This window comes from Phalacrocorax carbo, chromosome 4 (genome assembly GCF_963921805.1).
Source record: "Phalacrocorax carbo chromosome 4, bPhaCar2.1, whole genome shotgun sequence".
NCBI lineage: Eukaryota > Metazoa > Chordata > Aves > Suliformes > Phalacrocoracidae > Phalacrocorax > Phalacrocorax carbo.
This window is the reverse complement of record NC_087516.1, coordinates 50,634,354-50,655,746: the sequence shown is the minus strand read 5'-3', so window position 1 is coordinate 50,655,746 and position 21,393 is coordinate 50,634,354. Positions and strand designations below refer to the sequence as shown.

At 50.3% G+C, this 21,393-nt stretch overlaps 3 protein-coding genes across 8 annotated transcripts; 2 read left to right on the top strand and 1 right to left on the bottom strand.

The window, feature by feature from the left end:
* Positions 1-123: 123 nt before the first annotated feature.
* ARL9 (ADP ribosylation factor like GTPase 9) lies at positions 124-5,399 on the top strand. 2 transcript variants are annotated; one of them, XM_064449914.1, is made up of 4 exons: positions 124-331; positions 695-863; positions 3,157-3,332; positions 4,608-5,399. In XM_064449914.1, the coding sequence occupies exons 1-4, from the start codon at positions 179-181 to the stop codon at positions 4,785-4,787; spliced, it is 678 nt and encodes a 225-aa protein (XP_064305984.1). In that variant the 5' UTR covers positions 124-178; the 3' UTR covers positions 4,788-5,399. The 2 variants fall into 2 exon arrangements, with proteins under 2 accessions (XP_064305984.1, XP_064305985.1); XM_064449915.1 differs by lacking the exon at positions 124-331 and adding an exon at positions 1,550-1,624 and having other exon boundaries at positions 729-863.
* A 493-nt stretch (positions 5,400-5,892) lies between these two features.
* Positions 5,893-15,509, top strand: SPMAP2L (sperm microtubule associated protein 2 like). Of its 4 annotated transcripts, none has more exons than XM_064449913.1 (6): positions 5,893-10,134; positions 10,689-10,808; positions 11,119-11,239; positions 12,251-12,382; positions 12,904-13,079; positions 13,685-15,509. In XM_064449913.1, the coding sequence occupies exons 1-6, from the start codon at positions 10,064-10,066 to the stop codon at positions 13,797-13,799; spliced, it is 735 nt and encodes a 244-aa protein (XP_064305983.1). In that variant the 5' UTR covers positions 5,893-10,063; the 3' UTR covers positions 13,800-15,509. The 4 variants fall into 4 exon arrangements, with proteins under 4 accessions (XP_064305983.1, XP_064305982.1, XP_064305981.1 ...); XM_064449912.1 differs by having other exon boundaries at positions 10,671-10,808; XM_064449911.1 differs by having other exon boundaries at positions 10,217-10,808.
* Positions 15,510-16,061: 552 nt separating this feature from the next.
* On the bottom strand, positions 16,062-21,227 carry HOPX (HOP homeobox). 2 transcript variants are annotated; one of them, XM_064449918.1, is made up of 3 exons: positions 21,023-21,227; positions 19,347-19,522; positions 16,062-16,188 (listed from the first exon to the last, which is right to left on the bottom strand). In XM_064449918.1, the coding sequence occupies exons 2-3, from the start codon at positions 19,488-19,490 to the stop codon at positions 16,111-16,113; spliced, it is 222 nt and encodes a 73-aa protein (XP_064305988.1). In that variant the 5' UTR covers positions 19,491-19,522; positions 21,023-21,227; the 3' UTR covers positions 16,062-16,110. The 2 variants fall into 2 exon arrangements, with proteins under 2 accessions (XP_064305988.1, XP_064305987.1); XM_064449917.1 differs by lacking the exon at positions 21,023-21,227 and adding an exon at positions 19,778-19,816.
* Between the last annotated feature and the right edge of the window lie 166 nt (positions 21,228-21,393).

The following is a 21,393-nucleotide window of genomic DNA, read 5'->3' as shown; positions in this document are numbered from 1 at the left end:
CACCTGTGAAAGGCTCGCTCCTTATTTTACCGAAGGTGGGGGGCCCTCAGCCTGCCCCTCGGAGCGCGGCTGGTGGCGGGGGAGCCGCTGGTGGCGGGGGGAGCCGCCTGTGCGCGCCGGGCGGCAGGGGGAGCTCCGTGCGCCGTGCCGGCGGGGAGCGGGCGGCTCCGGGGCGGCCATGGCCACCCGCCCGCGGCCCGCCGCTATCGGGGCAGCGGCGCTGGCCCTGGCGGCCGCGGCGGCCTGCGCCTGGGCCTGGGCCCGCCTGCGGAACCGGACCGCGCCGACCGCCGGCCGCACCCCCCCCGCCAGCACCGCCGCCGCCGATCAGGTACCGGGGCCGGGTGGGGGCAGCGGGCGAGGCCGCTGGGTCGGGGAGCGCCGACGGGGCCGCCCATCTCGGTGCCACCGGGCCCCGCCGCTCCCCTGCGCTCGCCGGCAGCGCGGCGGGGCCTGGGCCGGGCCGGGCCGGGCGGCGGGACCCGGGGCCGCCTGCCTTAGCTGCCGGGTGTCCGGGCGGGCGGCCCCGCGCTTGTGCCGCAGGAGCCCAGCGGGCACCTTCTCCCCTGCACCCTGAAGCGGCTTTTGCTGTTCCCTCCACACCCCTTGTTAAGCCCCCTTTCTTCCCCCCAGCCCTGCCGAGCTTTGCGGTGCCCCGGCTGCCTGGCTAAGCGTGCTGCCCCTCGTTTTGCAGGGTAAAGGACACACCAAGCAGGTGCTGGTGCTGGGCCTGGATGGGGCTGGGAAAACCAGCATTCTCCACTCCCTGGCAACTAACCGTGTCAAGCGCAGCGTGGCTCCCACCGAAGGCTTCCATGCCATCTGCGTCAACACCGAGGAGTCCCAGCTGGAGTTCCTGGAGAGTGAGTGGACCTGTTTAGTACGGAACATAAAATAAGTTCCTATGCTGTGTCCCAGGGCTCAGGCCTGTATTTTAAAAACCTTCATATTCCCTTGTGCCTGCTCTAGTAACATGAAGTTGCAATTATTTTCTCCTTGGGGATTTTGCTTTCCCACCCCACTTCTTGAATGAGATGATATGCTGGTGTCCTCCAGGGAGTTCTGCTCCCAGAGAGAGAAGGGTAGCAAGAGTGATTGCATGAAGCAGGCCCAAAGCAGAGGTGTCCCCAGTTAGCCCTGTGTTGGGTCTGTAGCCGTTGTGTGTCATACAGCTCCTCCTTGGTGTTCGTGCCTGGCAAAGGGCAAGAGCAGATGAATAAATAATAAGCTGCAAGAAGAGAGGAGGAAGATAAAAGCTTTGTGTGCTTTTTGTTCAAAAGCCTCCGAGGTGGTGTTTTCTAGTCTTTAATGGCTTTTGAATGTCTGTAGGTATCTTAGGGAAATAATCTCTTCAGAGATGCTTGCAGTCCATGCTCCTCTCCTAGTAGGTATGAGACACCTGCCTCTCTTCCTGGGGGGTGCTTTGCATAGCTGAGCCCAGAATAACGTGCAGTATCTCTGCTCCTGTCCGGGGATGGCCTGGGCCCAGCGCTGCGCACCCCACTGCGGAACCTGTTGTTTCTGAGTCATCCTTCCCTCTCTGGTCCAGGTTGGTAGTGACTGAGATGTGATGGCTGCGATCTGACCCATGGGAAATGAAATGTCTCAGGCCAGTTTCAGCCAGGTAAATCCATGCATGGCTCTGTAATCTGGTTACTTATCCAGTCTGTACCATTGCCTAGCCCAGGGGTTAGCAGCCTGTGCTGTGATCATGTGGCACAAGGTGATCAGCAGACAGCAGGGTTTTTATTTTGCTGCCTTAGACAGATAGAAAGCCATTCTATCTTTTTTTATTTTTTTGTACCATCATATAGATAACTGGGTGGCATCTTACCTCCATAAGGGATAGGAGCTCCTGGCATCTGCTGAGTTCCTTCTGGTTTGGGGGAAAAAAAAAACGTTCTCTGTGAGGTTGCTGACCCCTGGGTTATGCTATGCATGAATGCACTTAACAGAGGGAATGGTGGTGACCCCCTAGAATGTCACTTTCCACAGTGGCGGACTTGCAGTTCTGCTTGCAGATGCACTGCGGCGCTTGAAGAAGAGTCAGGCACACCCTAGTGGGGAACGTTGCTTCCCTTTCTGTGTTCTTGAAGCTACTGAATCATTTTGAGCTAAGCAAAAGCAAAATTGCTTTGAAACAGAGCAAGGTCAATGAGGGCAGTAAAAGATGCCTGACTAGCATGTCAGTTTTGAAATGAGGTCCTGTGTAAGGCAGGAGACAATTACAGGGAACCCCAAATGTATTACTTTGAAAACTTGCTACATTTGGGTGACTCACCCGGGCCTTTTGAGCACCTCCGTACTCTTCAGCGAGTGGTTCTGCAGTTTCAGAGCTGAAAACACATCTGAAATGCTTAATATACTGTCTCTACCCCTGCAGCTATCAAACTCAGCAAACTACCAAACTTCTTGTCCCCAGATGGGAACAACGATCTCGGGCAACTTGCTGCATGTGGTTTCACTGCAGAATTGTACCTGGTTTTGAAGGTGGACAGCTTTCCTCTGTATCCAGCAGAGAAGAGGTCAGGGGTCTCCTGTGCAAAGATTACTCCCATCACCTAAGGATTGCCTAAAGAGTCTGCTGGGGCTTGATTTTTCTCTCTTCCTAAGCACCTCTGGTTATTGGTAGTATGAAAGCTGTGGGAGTTTTGAACTAGTCCCTCGTGTATTACAAATCTGATGAGAGCCCTCCCCATCTCAGAGTGAAATTTCTTCTTTGGAAATTGTAGGCCTGCTTTGTCTTAAGATGAGATGGGCATGTGGAGGTAGGTTATGTGGGGACATTCTCACATGGTGTTTATGGACACTGAACCTCTTTCAGCTCTCTCTACTAGCTTGAGAGCAAAAACCAACAAGGCAGAAAGCAACCATAAAGAAACTGAACCCAGAATCCTCTCAAAATAAGAGCTTAGAATGGGAAGAGATATATATTTTTTTTTTTTACCCCCAGAGCATATGTATATGCCTGCATGGGACTTGACTGGGGAAAATGAAGCTATTTGCAGTCTCATATAGAGTAGCCCAGATACTTTGAGTTTTTGTTAATGCTTTTGTTAACCTTGGGTTTTCAGCCCAGGGCCTGCTGTCCGCACCTCTGGGAGCAGCGCTGCTTGGATTACTTGGTGAATCTTGTGCTGCTGTTTTCTCTTCCAGTCGGGGGCAGTGAATCTCTGCGTTCATACTGGAAGATGTACCTGCCCAAAGTGCTGTTGCTAATCTACGTCGTGGACTCGGCTGATCACGCCCGACTGCCTGTGGCAAAACAGCTGCTTCATCAACTGATCCAGAACAACTCCACCCTGCCGGTGGTGGTTCTGGCCAACAAGCAGGTAAGAGTTCCCTGCTGCTAGCTGAGCGTGGGCTGGCAGCAGCTCTGAAAACAGCAACAAAGCCTTTCAAAGGAGGCTTCACGCCTTTAAGGCGGCCACATGGCTGGGAGCTGAGGGTCTTTCTGGGACACCTGTTGACCACAAAAGAAAATAATCTGAGGCTGAGTTTTGGATCCGCAAGGTGCGGGTCCTGTCCTTGGAGACGGTGCAGAGCTGTGGGTGGAAATAATGGTGAAAAGTGCTGTAGAGTTGCAAGTTTTGAGAGCTGCAATGGGAGACTACAGTTAGACCTGGAGTTAGGCTTCTCTTCTAAGTGTCTGTCTAGAAGTACCACTTTACTTAGCAGCTGCCACAAAGTGAAGGACTGTTGTTTGCCTTCAGATTGGTTGGTTGCTCCTATGGCCACTGCTGAAGCATGACAGAAGAGCAGCTTTCCTCACAAGGCAGTGCTTTCTCCTAAGATCTTTGTGAAAGTGTCAATGACTGGTGCTGTACCTGGAATAAAATTGTGCCTGTGGTACAGTCAGATGACGGAACAACGCAGAGTTTTTAAGCCCAGATTTTCTTTTCCCAGTCCATTTTAGGGCATGGGAACTTGATCTTGTAGCAGGTACGTAAGAAAGCTTTTTGTGGCAGAATTGAAACTCCAAAAGTGCATAGCTGTTGAGTCATAAATGGCAAGATCAGATAAAGAGAGGAAATCTGAGGCGTGAAGATTTTTTACAAAGTATACACAGAACAGGGCAAAGGTACAGCTGAACACTTTTTTGCAGTCCTATCATGCCACCAGCATCCTCATATTGCTAGAAAGTATTGCACAAACTGTTTGAGGATAATATGGCCTATTCACTGAAAACTACCAAGCACCATGCTGAAGGCCAGTGACCTGATGCCATTGAATACTAAGGGGGACTCTGGGTGCACCATGGAAAGGATGGATTTTTTTCATAGACTTTTTGCATGGTTGTTTACACCCACAAAAAGTGAATATAGGCCACTGCTATTCCAATTTAACAATGTTTTTCACTCATTCTACAAAGGCATAAATGACTTTGGGACATGGTTTAGGAGGCCTGGTGGTATTGGGTTGATGGTTGGACTTGATAATCTTAGAGGTCTTTTCCAGCCTTAATGATTCTATGATTTTGTGATTCTATAATGGTGCTCCAGAGCCTTTGAGACCCTTCCCCTCCCTGGACAAAGGCAGTGCCTCAAAGCAGGAATGGTGCTGCCACCTCATGCAACTAACAGGCTTGTTTTGGTTTTGCGTATCAGGACCTCGAAGGTGCATATAGCATCACCGATATCCACGATGCTCTGGCGCTGTCTGATATTGGGGATGAGAGGAAGATGTTCTTGATTGGTACCCACGTGGCAGAGGATGGCTCCAAGATCTCCTCCAGCATGAAGGATGCCAAGGAGCTGATAGCGCAGCTGGTTTTGGAAACACAGTGACAGCTCTTTTCCTATGATGTAATGTTTGCCACTGAGGGAGACAAGGTGTTAGTGTATGGTCAGTTTGCCCCATGGCAACTGAAACATACAGATATCTTTTCCTTGTGGGTGTGGAATTCCTATGAAAATGATGTCTAGTTGGTAAAAAAATCTAATTTATAGTGCTTTGAAAATACATTTGAAAAGCAATGTATTTTTTAGCATATTTGTAGGGGAAAATTAGTTTAATGAACAGCAGAGTTAAGGGCATATATAGCTTAGATGGGCTGAGATGGCTTCTCGCCAGGTGGGAATCAAGCATTGACTTTAGTGGAACAAAGTTGTATGCAGTGAATATAACCTGGCTCGATGTCTCAGGCTTAAATTGAAATATGTTTATTTCACGGTTTTTGCAGAACTGTGTTAACAGTGTTGTTCTGTTAAAAATGAGACCTTGCTTCTTGAGAGTGCCAGAAATATAAAGTGCTGTGACTAGTATTTTTGACAGTGATGACTTTTGTTGTCACTGTATTGGAGTCAGCTTTTAAGGGAGTGGCAAATTAGTAGTCTCTGGAAATTGGGTTGGTTACTGCTTCTTTAGTGAATAAAACCAAGAAAACGAGTGGTAAGACATTATGTGTTTCTTTGCCTACGGGGGAAAGACAGAACAGTGTAGTTCAAGATAGTGACTGAAACCATTTAAGTTAAATTGGCACCAAAGGTGGGAGACTCCTGCATCGGGCTGAGTGGCTTGGTTTGGTTTGGTCTGGGTTGCCCTCGAGCAAACCCTCTTGCATGTGAAAAACCTGTTGTTTTTTGAAAGTGATTTCTGTTAGCACAGCAGGTGAGGAAGATGAGTTGCTGACAAGTGTCAGTCTCCTAATCACTCCACGAACGTGATCCAGGGCAGTTCTGTAAAGGACCTGTTTTGCAACTGCATTTATTGTATGAGGGTTTTATGGTTTTGTGCTTTGGAACAGAGGCATAAAGCAGAAAATTTTACCCAAACTGGTGGTCTAGGCTTCATTTACTGGAAGAAGGAGCGCTACAGGAGGCCTTTCTTGGACAGCCACCTTTGAAACGGGCCTTTTCGCCCACCTGCAACGGGCAGGTGCTCAGGCCCTGCGGGCCCCTGCACGTGCTCCCTGGCCCACCGGCCTTGGCTTCCGTGGGCAGCGGGTCCTGCTTCCTTGGGCCCACCAGCAGCCAAGGGATTGGGTTGCCATGGTGGCGGCTGGGCCGGGGCACTGGGGCCCTTGGCAGGGGCAGCCTGTCCCACCATGGCAACGGCATCTCCCTGTGCCCCGGCCCCTGGCCCAGCTGGCATAGGGCTCCTGGGCACGCAGGGCCCCTGGTAGCATCGCTGAGAGCGGCTGCCGGGCAAAGCGATGCCAGCCCATTGTGTGGCCATTGCTGCTATCAGGGCACATGGCTCCCTGAAATCGGACCTGGTTTCCCCACAGTGCCCTTGCCACCACATCTCTGGTTTTCCTGTTGTCCTCCCTGACCCCCCCCCCCCTTAAAAACACAGCAGCTTGTTTTGTGCTGAGTCCCAGTTCAACTCCACCCCTACTCCCCCAAGGGTCTTGGAACTGACGGCAATAACAAGGGGTAGCTACACTGAGCCAGGTGAGAGCCTGCAGGTTAGCAGTGGCCGCTGGTGCTCCTCCTGGGAGGAGGATGCTGGTGAGGGGACGTGGTGCTGGGGGTGCTCTGTCCTGCAGTCCCAGGGTGCTGCCATCATTCCCCTGGTGAGGAGCAGCCCCCGGGAGGGAGCGTGCAAGTGCGTTGCTATGCAGCTGCACTGGGAAGGACTGGGGAAAACAATACAAACACCTGCCAAGCAATTGTATCCTAAGGAGATGCACAAGCCTCATCTGCCTTGTGATTATTTAACACTGAAGAGCAGGCAGCCCAGGCTGCAGTTGTTGCCAAGCTTGTAAATTCACCTCTTCTTGCCTTTGCACTTTCTTCTTGTCTGCACACTTACGCGACAGGTAAGAAACGCTCCCAGCCCTGGCCTCCTGGCTGGGTGTCCAGGCTGTGCCCCCACATCTCTCAGGGAGGGCTCAGCTGGAGATTTACACCGAGCAGCGAGTTGGTATATTGGCTGACACTGTGATAAACACACAGAGGAAATGGTGCCTAGTTTTGCCCTTCCTCCTGCTTCTTATGACAAACAACATCTGACTGTCCTGCCCCTTCAAAACGGAAGCTGTCACCCTTTGCTTTACAAGGAATTAATCTCAAAGGGAGTTGATCCCCCTTAAGCGATGAATCTGTGTGAGCTCAGGCAGCAGAGGGGAGGCGTTTCTGTGTCTGGCTGCGGCAGATGGACTCCTTTTCCCTACTTAGAAGCATGAGCATGACCAAAGGGAAAGGCTCCCCCAGGGCTGTCCCCTTTTCAATGAGGTGGCTTAACTCCTTCAAGTCGCAGAGCTGCTGCAGGTGTCCTGTGTGGGGATGCCCATCAGTCCAGACTTTTGCCATGATAAAAGAGTACAAAGTTATCTTTTTTTTTGTAATTGGAAAAAAACCCCAAACCCTTAACAATTGTCAAGTGAGTTGAGGGACCTGACTTGGACGTACATGTGATTCGTCCATTGGCTGGCTCATGATGCAAGCTTTGCACAGCAGTGTCCATGCCAGCAGTGTGGGGGACTAGGGCCATGTGTACTTCGTACTAGGTTTGGCTGTGGCTATGTGGTGGATCTGTGCCAGCAGTGGAGGAAAAGTGATGACCCTGCCTACAGAGGTAGTGCCAGCTCTGCAACGCAGCTAGGCTTAGGGGGGGACACCTCCATGTAGTTATCCTTCACCCCCTTGCACCTTTTGCAAGGAAAAGCCTCTGGGAAGCCACTGGGGAATGAACAGCTGAAACTGTTTTTTGGTTCCTGAAATGATGGCTGCATTCCAGAGCACGTCCTTTCTTGAACTGCTGGCAGGAGGCCAAAGTCCCGCAGGCAGTTCCCTCTGTGGGATCTCCGTGGGAGCCGTGTTTGCAGTGTTGTGACCAGCAGTTAGGCGTGACAGGGAGATAAATCAGCAGGTGTCTCTCAGGGAGCATGTGTCGAGGATGCTCTAACAGCAGCCTGCCATTGCCACGGTCTCTGCGGTTTTGAGCTCTCTGGCAAGCATTTGCTGGGGCTCGGTGTCTCACTAGAGGTATCGGCTCCATCAGAGAAACCACAGGTGTGTCCTCAAAACACAGACCATTTTCTGTCAGCAAACATCTCTGTTGGTGTCCCCACTCCTCTCTAGGGCTATGCTGCCTTGTTGACGGGTGATACTAAGCAGGGAAGCAATGCCCCAGGCTTTCACCTTCTGTGCTTTTTCCATGGTGGGGCACTTCCACAGCTGCCTTCATCATATGGTTGTTCCCCGGCTGGCTGGGGGCTAGCACCTGCAGCCCCAGTGGGTGGGTATGGGCTTGGTCTGTGAGTTCTGCAACACGCAGCACTGGCATCGTCTCGTCCTTCTCTTTGTAGCAAGGCTCACAAAGCACAAGCGCTTCACAGCCAGTGGGATTTCAGGCCTGGGACACCTGAGCAGTAGGAGCAGACAGCGATATCCGATCTTCCTGAAAGGTTTTGGTCTGATGAATATTGAGTAAAAACATTTTCAGTGCTGCTCCTAAGGCACAGACCATGTATGTTCCTGTGTCTCTATAGCATCTGAGACCTCTGTGCCAAATGGATTGAAATAACATGACAAATAATAAAATATGTCTTCACCTGTGCTTCTAAAACCATGTGGGAACAGTCCTGTCTCCATGGTGCCTTTTAGTAAAACACAAGAGTGTTGATAACAGGTGTTTCTGTTCATCTGAACTCCTGTAGGCTGGGAGATCAGCCATCTGGGTTTGCATGGCGTGTTATTAACCAGAAAAGTAACTTCCCCCTCTCTCTGCCATGTCCCAAAGGGACCCTGCCATGAGGGCAGAACTGCAGATCCGTTTCTCTGCAATCCAAGAGATAGCACAAAAATCCATGGCTGGTGAGTCCACCAGATTAAATGGATGGAAAGTTACTTGAGAGAGAGATCCCTTAAATGCACTCTCGCAAGGGATGGAGGCAAAGGCATGAGGGTTCAAGAGTGTATTATGCCTTTGAGGACAGCAAATGGCTTTGTTGGTTTAACTGTATGTTTAATGGCATATTTGTCCTTTTCTGCAATTTTGATAGGATACAAGAACTCACAGAACGCAAGAAAGTGGCTCTTGCAAACGATCCCAGCTAAGGAGGTGCCCAGAAGCCCTGGCTTGAGGACTGGGGCCTGCTGGGGCCTCATCTAGTGCAGACCCTTTGAATTTGTCTTGCTATTGCTCTCCCCTCAAGAGCAGAAGTGACTCCAAAAAAACAGACTGAAATGTTCAGTGCGTGAAGGGCTCTCTTCAAGTCGTTCGTTCTTGTTTTCAATCCAAAAACTGGGCCTGACCTGAGTCTTGCCTTTCCTGCTCCATCTGAGCTTCTCCGCTGAGATGTTTTAGAGTAGGTTGGTGCTGTGATGCAAGAGGACTGGACCTCATTGGAGCCACAGGCTGCTGTAAGCTGGAGGACACAGTCAAGCTTTAGGAACAGAGTTACTCTCTGCATTTTGGGGTCAATCTATGGCTTGACAAGCCAGGGCAGCAGTCTCTTGATAATGTCTCTTCTCCACTGTCTGGATGGGTGTCACTGTGCTTGAAAAAGGCTCCATCACCCTGCTGTTCCCTGTCCTGACAACCCTGGTACCCTCTCCCACCATGGCCTCTCTCTCAATGGGGGATGCGCAACTCAAAATTTGCCCTCAGCACAGGAGAGTAACCACTAACGTGCTGCAAAACCTCACCCACTTTCCATGGCACACCCTGACCATAAAATTATTATTATTTTTACTGTCATACCTGTGGTGTAGTTAGGTGGTAATGGTGAGGTGAGAAAAATGCAATAATGAAAGTCCCCCAGGTGTTTCAGAGGTGTAGTGAAACGACCCTTTCTGCACATCCACTGGGAACTATAAAACCAGACTCGTTACTTGAAGGCTCTTTTCCTTTTGATATGACAACCACCACCTGGACAGTGTTAGGAAATTCAGTGCCAGAGAAGGTAAGTGCTCAGGGGATGGCAGTGGCAATGTACAGCTGTGGGGAGCCGTAGGGACTCTGTGTGTGTGTCCCATCCCAGACAGGGAATGATAGCCCCAGCAAGCACATTTCACACTTGCGTGTGTTTCTAAAATGTCACACCTTTGCTGTTCTTGCTAGGCTCGCGTGGGGAAACCAAGAGACAATCTGGACCCTCTTGTGGGGTGCACTGATGGCTCAACCATCCCCAAGAACAGTGGCACTGGCCAAGCCCAAGCAAGATTTTGGCAAGCACCACTGCAGGTCAGTGATGTGGCAGCACATCCTGGGGAAGGGGGCAGCTCAGATGGTGCCCTCTAATCAGGGTGGATGTGCTGACTTCCAGGGGAAGGGGAGATGTCAGCAGCTGTGGAAGGCTGGATGAGCATGCACTAAGCAAGCCCGGGGAGATACCAAGAGGAAAGGACCTGCAAGGCCACAAGGTGCTATTAAGCCACTGCAGCAAAGAGGTTTCTAAATTGGCAGAGCTGAACAGAGATGCTGATAGGTTTGCGTTGTGGAGTGGCTTCTTGAAATGGTCCAGGGAAAGGCCTAGATTTTGAAAGTAACGCACTTAGGGTGCTTAAGAGAGGACTCTGCATACACAAACAGCATTTGCCTTTAAAGTCAGGAAATCTCAAGTGTAAATAGCTATTTGTTCATGGCTTTTCCATGTGCACCAGTGCCAACTTTTGTACATGCAGCAGCCATGGATGTTTAACCAGACTTAGGATACCATCTGCCAGGATCACATTCTCTGGCAGTTACCTTTTACTAACTCTTCTGTGCTGTTCCTCAAGATCCCTCTTCTTGTATAGCTGTGGACGGGAATCAACGATCTGGGAGCGTACCCCGGTAGTGGATTTTGGCTTCCCTTCTCATCGGCTGCTGAAGTTGTCTGAACCTAAAAAATGCCAGGCTGCTTACCTGCAGCAAAGGTGAGAGGCCAGAAAACCTGTAGGGTGTTATAGGTAGGCCCTTGGGTCTTGTAACATCAGCACAGCTTCGAAGTAATAAATACAGGAACAGAAGATGGGTACAACAGAGGGCAAAATGCGGAGCAGGGACTCTGCTGGGATTAGGACATCTGGACTCATGGCATGGGTGGTTTCTACATGGGAAATGGCCACAAGACAAAGCTGCCTTCTGCTGTGGCAGTCATGAGGCTTATACATCTCAGCTGCAGCCTGGTTTAACCAGTGTGGGGGAACATCTATGAGTGGCGGTGCCATGACTCTCTGCTTCCAGACCTCGCCAGTCCCCTGAGTGGCCTGTGTCGCCAGCTGCACTGAGCTATAAGGCCTCCCCGCGGATCCTGGAGCTTGCACGGCCAAAGGTGCTGCACCCAGAGTTCCTGCTGGCCAGAGAGGTGAGGAGGTGGTTGAGTGAGATTTGCAGGGGACAGTGATGCAGCAAACTGCCCTGAGCCTTTACACCCTCTGTCCTGCCCCTGGGTGTGTCCTGCTGAGAGACAGAAAACAGCCAGGTTGGAGCAGCCTAGAATAGCAGAAGAGCCAAGGGAGGAATCTGGGCTGCATCCCCCGATAAAGCAGCCTGGGAAAGTGGAGAAATCTGATGGGAACGGTCCGTTTAGCTCCTAGGGAGTACAGTCATGTTTGTAGTTGGGCAGCTGTGCTCCTGTCTATGTTTATAGCGGGGATGAGCCTGTGAACACTATATATATTTTAACAGTGTTTTACCAGAAGCTTAATTTAGAGATGTATTTCTGAAGTTGCTCCTTTTCGGTGGGTCATTGCTTTGGCAGGGGTGAAAGGGCTTGGGGCAATCTCAGATTACAGTTATTTCCATGGCAAAGGCTAAGTTTTCTGGCTGCAGTCTCTGGGCTAGGAAATAAGAGAGGCTGTGCTGGAGTGGGCCTTGGCACCAGTAACCCTGTGAAAAATGGGAAGAAGTCCCATGCTGGAGCAGTAATCACTTTTGCTGTAGGAATGCAGTTAACTGCACCAGTACTTTTACTCCAAAATCTGAGCGTCTCTCCTTAGCAAGGAAGTTATTTGATTCAGCCAAGAAGATGAAAATGAAAAATATTTTTTTACTCTGGAAGAATTTTCTCTGCATTTCTACCTGGCTACACAGGCTGTCATTACAGGCATTCCTCTCCTGACTATGAGTGAGCAACAGTTGGGGAAAAAAGTAATATTGGCTAAGATATACAAAACCTCATAACACCAAAATTACCTTGTAGTTTGAGTGAAATAAAAATAATAGGTACTGGGAAAATATGAATGCTCCTTCTTGTGACTGTGCCCATAGAGGAAGGGTGCTGTGTGCTCATCCCTTTGGAGAGGGAGCGTGTCCCTGTGCGCTGCGGTGGAGGAGCTCCGTGTCTGCACATCCCCCCCATTCTGAACCCATGTAGGTGCCAACACAGGTTACAAACGCTGCGGCCTTGGCCAGAGCATCCTTGCGGTTACAGCGCCTCGCAGAGCCCCGGGTCAGGAAGGTGACCTGCTGCTACGAGCACAGCTTTCTTGAATCTGTCATCCGTCCGGTAAGACAGCATCACCCAGGACCACGCATGGCAGGGACACTGGGCAGAGGGGAGGGCAATGGGTGCCCAGTGACTGGTGGGTCTCTTCATGGCAGCCCTGGATGTGCTGCTGTCTGTGAGGCTGATGTTGCTGCTTCCTGGGCTGGAGAGCAGGACTCGTCCTCCATCAAGAGCATGAACTGGATCCCAGCAGGCATCCACAGAGGAGGACAGACCTGTGCCTGGCCTGCAGTTGTGGGGATGGGGAGAGATGCACAAGTGTCTAATTGGGATCTCCACTGCTGGGAGATGGGTTGGAGAAAGGGCTATGAGTAAGAGGAGGTTGGAGGGCAGGTGGTGGGACTGGCCAGGCAGTGGCTTCTCCTTCCACAGCTTGTCTGGTGCCATACACAGCCATGGACAGGATCGTGTCCCATCTGTGTGTGGTCAGTGGCTGTGAACCTGGGTACTGTGAGTTGCAGGCTGGTCACCCTTGAATGCCTGGAGCACCTGTAAGGACCTTCCTCCTCATTCTTCCACAGGTTTCCAAGTCAGCTCAGGAGGCAATTGCGAGCCCTCGGACCCTGGAGCTGGCCTGGGCAAAAAGATTGCATCCTGACTATGTGCCCTTGCGGGATGCTGAGTGGCCAGTGACGAAGGCTGCAAAGCACGCAGTGGCCACACCACGACTCGTGGAACTAGCCCAGCCTTGCAAAAGGTAGGTGCTGCTTCTCTGCCATGGGGAAATGATCACCTGTCAGCCCGTTTTGAGCAGGCCATGGCACCTTCTTGGTTTGGGTTTGACCAGTGTGATTAAGCCACTGTTCTTCCACTTCCAAAATGCATGGATTTTGTGTGGCTGGATGTACTAATGCTACATGGATTGTAGTTTAAAAAGCATTCTTTTGAGGTGGAAGGAGAACCAAATGAGAAGAAATAGGAACTTTCTAATTCCAGTAGGAATTACTGGTTGAGACTTCTTAATTACTAACTAAAAAGCAACCAGCTGACACATGACAGTGTAGCACATTCACATTGCCCAGCATGATGCAGCCAGCCCCAACCTGGGCTGCAGGACATGCTGAGTGGGATGTTTCACACAGGGTGAGGGAATGCCTGCCTGTAGTGGCTGTGACAGCTTCAGTGGGAGATGGGACACCCCCCTCACTGGTGTCCTGGTGACAGCAGCGGATCCATAACTGCTTTTGTCATTCCTTGACAGGGGAGGGCAGGGCTTAGGTGGAGGTGTGTCAGCTGGCCGGCAGCTTTGAAAGCTGGCCCTGCTTCTGTTGGAATTGACTGGCTCTGTCCTTGCTCCCGCAGGCCTCCTATGGGCTCAGCTCAGTTCAACCCAGACGCGTTCACAGTGAAGGAGTCTGCTAAGAAGGCGACTTGTTCTGCTCGGATCCAAGAGCTGGCTCGTCCGATTAAGCACTAAGCCTCAGAAACACAGCCCGCTCCCTCCGCCAGCTGCCCCCACCACCCCTTGGAACATCACCCTCTTTGGGCTGTGCTGTGGCTGGAAGACCTGCTTGATCACGGTGCAGAGGCAGCACCCAGCAGGAACATTTTTCTTACGAGCAGCCACGTTTACTGGATTTATTGGGGGAGTTAAATAAAATGGTGATTCCTTAAGAACAAAATAGTCACCAGGGGAAGTGAGCAGAATTTGACCTAATATGGGGACCCTCTCTCCCTAGGACAGGTTACATCTGGAGTTTGTCACTCTACTTATTTTTTTGCTGTAATAGTTAAAGAAGTAATGAAACAACTGCTGGGGGAAGCCAGCACAGGAACTGTGGTTTCACATAAAGAAGTGTGGCAAACCAAAGCTGACAGCATGCTGTGGGTTGGTGCAACACAATTCCTGACCTTGGGTTTCAAAATTTTTGCTAAACTTTCAAGATCTTCTTAGTGACACTCAAAGTTTTGTGCTTGTGACAGAAGCAGAAACACAAAAGGCTGCAAAATTCCAGATCCAGGGCTGGATTTGATAAGGTGTAAAGCTTTAGTACAGGATTTGGAGATGCTGGGGTGGCTTACGCATTGAGTTGGCTTGGATTTGGGGCCTGTTTTCTCACATATGTGGAGAATGGGCAGATCCAGCCTCTTGCTTTGCATGCATTTTGATACAGGTTACACAGGTGGGTTAAATCTGTGCGGTTCAGATATTCAGTTGTGTGGCACTGGGCAAAATAATAGAGCCCTGCACTGGGATTCTTGGAGCCTAACTCAAAAAAGCAGAGTTGCCCTCAGTGTAAGGGAAAAGGCACGTTGCAAAGGCTAAGAAGAAAACAGATATCGGTGCCAGACTCTGCAGAACAAACTCTGAGCTCCAGTCAGGTCTGAGGGTGAGTCAGTTTGGCAGCTGGATTGCAGGGGAACAACACAGCCTGTGTAGGACATGGCACAGGGAGATTGTTTTTATCTGTTTCTTATGAGTTTGGTGTGCTTTGCACTGGCAGCCTAACCACCGGCGATGGGCTGGAGATAATGAGGCAAGAGAGATGCTCTCCAGCTAGGGACAAAAGCCATAAGTGAAGGCATGTGGCAGTTTCAGTGCCCAGTGTATCTTAATCTTCCCTGTGTTAAGCTGATTCTCCTTCCAAAGGGGTAGAGGCAGGTGACTGCAAACCAGAAGAGGATTAATCAGAGGATCCACTAATTGATCCGATAATCCCCTAAGCAGAGGATTTTTGAACCCTTTTGAACAAGGTAAGGTCACTGGGCAATGGTGCTGGTTATTTTTTAGCCCATGCATTGTCCTATACCAGGACAGATGAGAGTCTGGGCTTTGTGCAAGAGCCCCAGCACAGCTGCATCCATCAAGCTGCAGGCTTAAGAATGGCCTGAAGGAGGTTGGGGTCTGCCCCCACCCTGCAGGGCAACCTCAGCACCACCAGCCTCTGCCACCTCAGGGCTTGGTGTATGCATGGGGCTGCGTGGGCTAACTGGGATGGACCTGTGGATGTCCTAAATGAGGAGGTTGCCCATGTGTGCGGGCTATCCCTCTGGGAAGAGGGGAAACCCAAGGTGTGCACTGAGGCTGCCTTGGAGGAGTCTTGCCCTTCCAGATGAGTCTGCCTCCTGCCACTGGGGCAGGGAGCACAAGCAGGGACATAACACAGCCTCACTCATCAAAAAACTTTGGGTTTTTTATTAATGCGTTGGAAAAAACCCCACACCAGTTCTTTCCCTTTGGTGACCTTTAACAGAAATGTGAGAAATGCATTCAAGGGGGGCTTGGCTTAGTCTGATTATAGTGTAGGCACTCAGTTTGCCAATATCCAGAGCTGACTCAGGCATCTTGAGCTAACAAAGATGTGAAAAACACTTCTGGTTTTTCAAGTGCCCTCTTCTCTGCATGATCTGTAGATTAAAGCTAGCACACATACTTTGCCTCTGGGGATCACAAAGAAATCTTTTTTTCCCCCTTCTCTGTTTGAACTTTTCATGGCAGCTTTTCTGCAAGCCTGGGACAAGGGCATGAGACTGCTTTGCCGTGTGCAGCCTCTGTTAATGGATGGGAATCACTAGACAGGTTATGCAGCCATCAGCAGCTGTACACACACACATATATATAAAATAATATTTTTCCTGGTTATGTACACTTTAAATAAAAATTATGTTAAATAGCAGGATATTACTTTGTATCTCAAAACCTACTGCAGCAGAAGAATCCCGAGGAAACCCACTCTGAAGAGCTTAACCATCATTTACAGCAGGCATGGGGATCAGAGAAGCATCCTCTAGTCCCTGACAGACCCGCTTTCTGAGGGCAGCCCTTCAGACTTCCTCCACTCTGCCAGGCGCTGCTTGAACCATTTCTGGAGAAAAAAAAAAACAAACAACGAAACAGAGATTGAGTGTATTGGGCTGAGCGAACCCTCCAGATAACTTTGCTAAAGGTGCAGATGTGGTCAGCACGTGGGACCAGGTGAGGGAAAATCATGGCACTGCTGTCTTGTAGCAAGGCACTGCACTATTCCCTGGCAGTACAGGCAGCAGGACAGCTGCCCCTGACCAAATGGCCTTGTTACCTATGTGTGAGCCTCTTTCAAACCAAGTTTTCTTGCTCGCTTCAGACCTTGATAGCATGGGTGACTTCTTGTTTTATTGCTGCAAGTCCAGGTTTTTCTTGTAAACAGAGTAAAAGATTGGCTAAGGAGCTGCTCGATGGTGTCTGTTTAAATGGCTAGAGCTGTGAAACAATCACTGCAGGTCCAAAAATGACAGGAATCAAAAGTTGACCTGCTTCAGAAAGGGTGAGAGGGATAACACAGTGGCTTTCAGCAAATTTAAGAACAAATAGATTTAAAAAATGGAATAAAAATTGTCTTAGTCCTCAAGCAATATGCGTGGCTACATTATTCTGTAGAAACTTAGCATCTCTAAGCCAACTCCCAGAGCTGCTGATACCACTTCAACACAGCTGCAATTTCAAATGTTAGATAAAATGCAGCTGGATAAAGCCACACTACCTCTGCAAGAAAAGAGATGTAACTCATATGCTGGAAGTACAGCTCAGCCTTTTGTTTGGGAATAGGCCCATGATCTACTTTGTTGATGCTCATTTTGTTGCTATATTTGTTCAAGGCTGTTTTTGAAGCTATTGTGGTCCATAATGGTACAACCACGGAGCTCTCTACAAGTGGCTTTCGCACTAGCGCTCCCTTGGACCACATCCAGTTAGACGATTGCCTGCCTAGCCTCCTCCCAGAAATTTCACTTCCTATCCTAAATCTTAATCTCCTGTTGACTCAGTACCTCTTTGCATGTCATTTACTAAATTTTTTACTTAGCCAATAAAGCACTCCAGATGTCAGGAGCGATGATTCTCTATGTCATACGCAATGCAGGCACTTTGCAGCTCACCAACCCAGTCTTGATCCTGTCCCTAGTATGACCTTAATCTCTAGATCTCTAGAAGCACCCTGGATTCATGGAAAAGATGGCTCTCAGGGAAGATTTTAAGACATCTCCAGAGGTCTCCTGGGCATATATGGCCTGTATTTACAACTTGCTTTAGGAAAAAAAAAGTGAAGGAGTGCCATTTCTAAGGAGGAAAACGTATTTCAGGGTACTGCCTGCCTGCTGCCTCAAACAAGCAGTGCAATGTGGTGTTTTTCCAAAAGCGGATTTGTTCACCCTGTGTGCAAAATGCCAAAATACACACAGAGCGGAGGTATTGTATTCATTGCATATCTGCACAAAGATGGGTGCTAGGTGGTAACTCCACAAAGCTAGCACCCCGCACCAAGAAACTGCAAGGTATTTATACAGTCAAATGTGTCAGTAACAGCTAATATTCACGCTCCCCAGCTAATCTTTTGGTAGTTTTTCTCACTTCATCTTAAATATAGAGCTCCCTTCAAATTTGCCACACATGCTCAGATAGTAATGGGCTTATTTTGGTAGGGGGCTTTCTGACCTATCAGTGTGATTTTAGTATTATAGTGAGGATAGTTCACCTAAAGGACACTTAGTTTTAGTTCTTATCAACATGCATAAAACATCCTGATTAATTGTCCTTCTTGACTTCATACTTTTATCACTCATCTTTCGGCTTTACTTTATCACTCGGCATATTCTGAGGCAGGATGTTCCCTTTTATCAGCCCCTCAGTTCTTCTTCAAGGATATAGTAGAAAACCAAATGCTTCCCTATCTCTCAGTTCCCTCCTCTGACTTCCAAATTCTGTTCTGCAAAGCTCACATGGTCCATTGTTATTTATTAGTGGAAAATTTAATTTTCTGTGGGATATCAGTGGTACCTGCCTGCCACCAAAGCGCAGTAGAGGAAGGGTCTCCTTTTCCACTCCAGCCAAGGACTATGAGTGCAAGGGATGTTATACCAGCATTCTTCCCTGGGACAGGCTAAATGCTGGCATTGCCTGCTCAGCTTTCATATCCCTTTGGCTTTGCTCAGGGAAAACCAGGTTTAGCAGTTCTTTGCAAAATACTGCTAACTTCTCAGTGGGTTGGATTTCTTTTCTATACCTGTCAGTGCTGCTATGGGTCTAGTAGCTTATGAAAGATCTGCATCAAAAATAGCTGCACTGCAACCTGAAGGAATTGGGAAGGAGCCATTTGTTGCTGAAGCCCAGGGTAGGCTGCAGGTAGCCAGATGGAGCACAGGGCTCAGCGGAAGTCCCAGAGAGTGGCATTCTGTCCCTGTGGAGGGACATTTAGAGGCCTCTATGTCTCCTGGAGAGGCTAACAGACTTGCTTGGGGACGCTAAACTAGCTAATTGCAGTGAGGAGGAGCGTGCACAGCCTGAGCATGACCCACAGCACATCTGCAGGAGTTGCACCTCTCCTGTACCTGTTTTAAAATTGGTGCAGTTTCTTCAGACCATAAAGCCAGCAGTGGTTTGGGCACCCAAGACTGTCAGAAATTGGTTGGAAGGAAAGGACAACATGCATGGGTTGTATATTCAGGGCTCCGCAGCCAACAGCCCTCAGCATATGTCCTTGTTCTGGCTGCGGGAAGCACTAGCCTGGTCTCCAAGTGCAGGCTGGGGCTGGGGATCCCAGGCAGGGGGGGACAAGGATCCCAGTGGGGCACAAGGCTGCTATGGAGGAGGCCATGGCTGTGGGAAGAATGGGGTGCTATTACAGGGGAAGGGACTTTGGGGATGCAGGGGCAGGAACTTGTGGGTTGCAGGGAGAATGTGGGGCATAGGGAGGTGTGGTGGTACAGTAGAGCTCTGTGGGTGCAGTGTGGGGTTGGGGGTGCACTGGGGTTTGCAGAGGTCCAGAGGAGACTTGTGGATGCAGTGTGGGGTGCAGAGTGGTGCAGAGAGTGTAAGTAGGGAGTATATGGGATACAGAGGGGTGCAGGGGGTGCAGTAGGAAGCATGTGGGTGGACAAAAGGGAGTATGACAGAGCGCCGGGGGCAGGGCAGGCAGCAGATGCGGGGGGAATGTGTGGGGCACAAAAGCATGCAAGGGGAGCAGGGCAGGCGTGAGGGGTGCACACTCACCAGGGTTTGCTCCTCAGAGAGTCCGGTCTCAGCTGCGATGAGGCACAGCGTGGTGGGGTCAGGATGCTTGTTCACCTTGCAGAAGTTGTACTCCAGGATCTCCAGCTGCTCCTCAGTGGGAGTCACTGGCTTCTCGGTGGCCATCTCCTCCTGGGGCAGGGCTATGGGACCAGGCACTGTGGAGAGTCGCTGTCATCATTGCCCAAGCTGGGAGCGGCCAGTGGGGCCACACTTGCTGAGTCCCAGATTTGCCATCCCCGTCCCCACCAGCTCCCCCCTCCCCAGTGGCCACTGGCTGCAGCAGGGCACAACTCCCTTCCTAAAGGCAGGCTGGGGAGCTCAGCTGGGAGCCCTTGCCCCCCAGAAACTCCTGCCTCAGTTTCCCCACTGTGGCAGCCGCACGCTAACAGCACCCAGCTGAGCTGTCTCACCATCCTTAGCTGGCAGGAAACTGCAGCCTGTCCTCTGCTCAGCACTCCCCTCCTGCTGTATTTATAGCCAGTGTGACTCCCGTGGGGACGATTCCTGTTTACGGCCGTATTTAGGCCTGGGCGTCACTTGGGAGTGATGTCACAGCAATGGGCATGTTGGGGGGGTTAATTTAAATACATTAATTAAAAAACCGCTATTTTTCCTTTGTGTGAGGGGACAGTAGCTGCAATCCAGCCTAATGGTTTGGGTTTTTTTTTTCTTTTCCCCAGCCACCCAGCAAGTTTGTGCAGGGAAATCATAAACCAGAGGATGCAGGCTCTTTTGAGAGCATGGGCCTGGACCCAGAAATCACCCCATTTTCCCCCCTGATCAGTGTCCTGGTTCTCCGCCTAGCAGCATGGCCAGACATCACACAGAGCTGGCGATAAGCAGGTCAGTTGCTTTGTTTTTACTAATACTTAATGTTATCACACGCAGGCATAAACAGTCATGTTGTTCCTGAGCATAGCTGAACTGTGTGTTTGTTTTTTTGGTGTCTAAGTGAAGGGTCAGTCCTTGGAGAACTGTACCCCGCGTATCTCTGTTGCCCAAGCACTTACTGCCTTCAGCTGTGATCAGTGCTAGGTGCTCCTGGCAATGGCAGAAGCAAGGAACCCGCATTCTTCTCCAGAGTAACGTTTGTCCTACTTGTGCTTTGCACGAATCTCTGGCAGACTTGGCACAAAAGCACAAGCAAAACAAGTAAGTACACCTTGGGTAAGCCCCACACCTCTCTTCTGCAGGGCTCCAAGTTTGCTCCCATGTGGCAGAGGATGAAGCCTGCCAATTCGGTCAACTGAAACATGAGGCGTTGCCCCCACAAAGCATGCAGAAGTCCCTTGACACTGAATCATCTTGGTGTTTCCGAAACCAAGCTGTGGGGTGTTGGTGGGGGAGGAGCTAGATGCAAAAATGTGGCCTTTCTTGATATGCTCTCCTGGTGTCCGAGTTGCCTGGCCCATCTCTGCCAGGCTGGTGGGACAGCGTTGCTGGCTTTCCAGAGCTGCCAGGAACCCTTGGCCTGCCATGGGACTCCTCTGGGCCATCCGCTCCCCTCCTTAGCTGCAGACCTACTCTGCCTCCACCTTGCAGTCCCGCTTCTCCTTCCCTTTGGCTCTGGGGTGTAAGCCAGGCACCTCCACCACACTGTACCCCTACTGTGTCGCTTTAAACCCAGCTGCTTTCCCAGTTGATGGATAACTCACCTTAACCCACTTGGTACCCTGGGGTGTACTAAATGCCCCAGGGCTCTCACTTGCTGACAGCACTGCTGGGATCTCAGCTCCAAAACTGCCTTGCAGCTTGCAGAGAGACAGCTCTCCTAGTCACGAGAGGCTGGAGAGATCATCTTCTTTGAGCTTTACCTCAAAAAGCAAAGGCCCCACTGAGCCTTGTCTGCAGGATGTTGCTTTGACTAATAAAAGGAACCTTTGGCAATGGAGTAGGGGCTTATAAATAGACCAGGGCTGGTTGTGAAACAGCCCACTTTTCTTGAGTCACTTGGTAAATACTGAGTGTAACACAGTGATTGCGTAAGGTTGGAGCACCTCTGAGCGTGGAGTGTGCTGGAAGACAG

Excerpts from the sequence above, each read along its gene's own strand:
- ARL9 (XM_064449914.1), top strand. The coding sequence starts at position 179 with ATGGCCACCCGCCCGCGGCCCGCCGCTATCGGGGCAGCGGCGCTGGCC. Across the intron at positions 332-694 it reads GCACCGCCGCCGCCGATCAG|GGTAAAGGACACACCAAGCA; the intron begins GTACCGGGGCCG and ends CTCGTTTTGCAG. Across the intron at positions 3,333-4,607 it reads TGGTTCTGGCCAACAAGCAG|GACCTCGAAGGTGCATATAG; the intron begins GTAAGAGTTCCC and ends TTTGCGTATCAG.
- SPMAP2L (XM_064449911.1), top strand. The coding sequence starts at position 10,543 with ATGTGCACCAGTGCCAACTTTTGTACATGCAGCAGCCATGGATGTTTA. Across the intron at positions 12,383-12,903 it reads TTGAATCTGTCATCCGTCCG|GTTTCCAAGTCAGCTCAGGA; the intron begins GTAAGACAGCAT and ends ATTCTTCCACAG. Across the intron at positions 13,080-13,684 it reads CTAGCCCAGCCTTGCAAAAG|GCCTCCTATGGGCTCAGCTC; the intron begins GTAGGTGCTGCT and ends TTGCTCCCGCAG.
- HOPX (XM_064449918.1), bottom strand. The coding sequence starts at position 19,490 with ATGGCCACCGAGAAGCCAGTGACTCCCACTGAGGAGCAGCTGGAGATC. Across the intron at positions 16,189-19,346 it reads TCTCTGAGGAGCAAACCCTG|AAATGGTTCAAGCAGCGCCT; the intron begins GTGAGTGTGCAC and ends TTTTTTCTCCAG.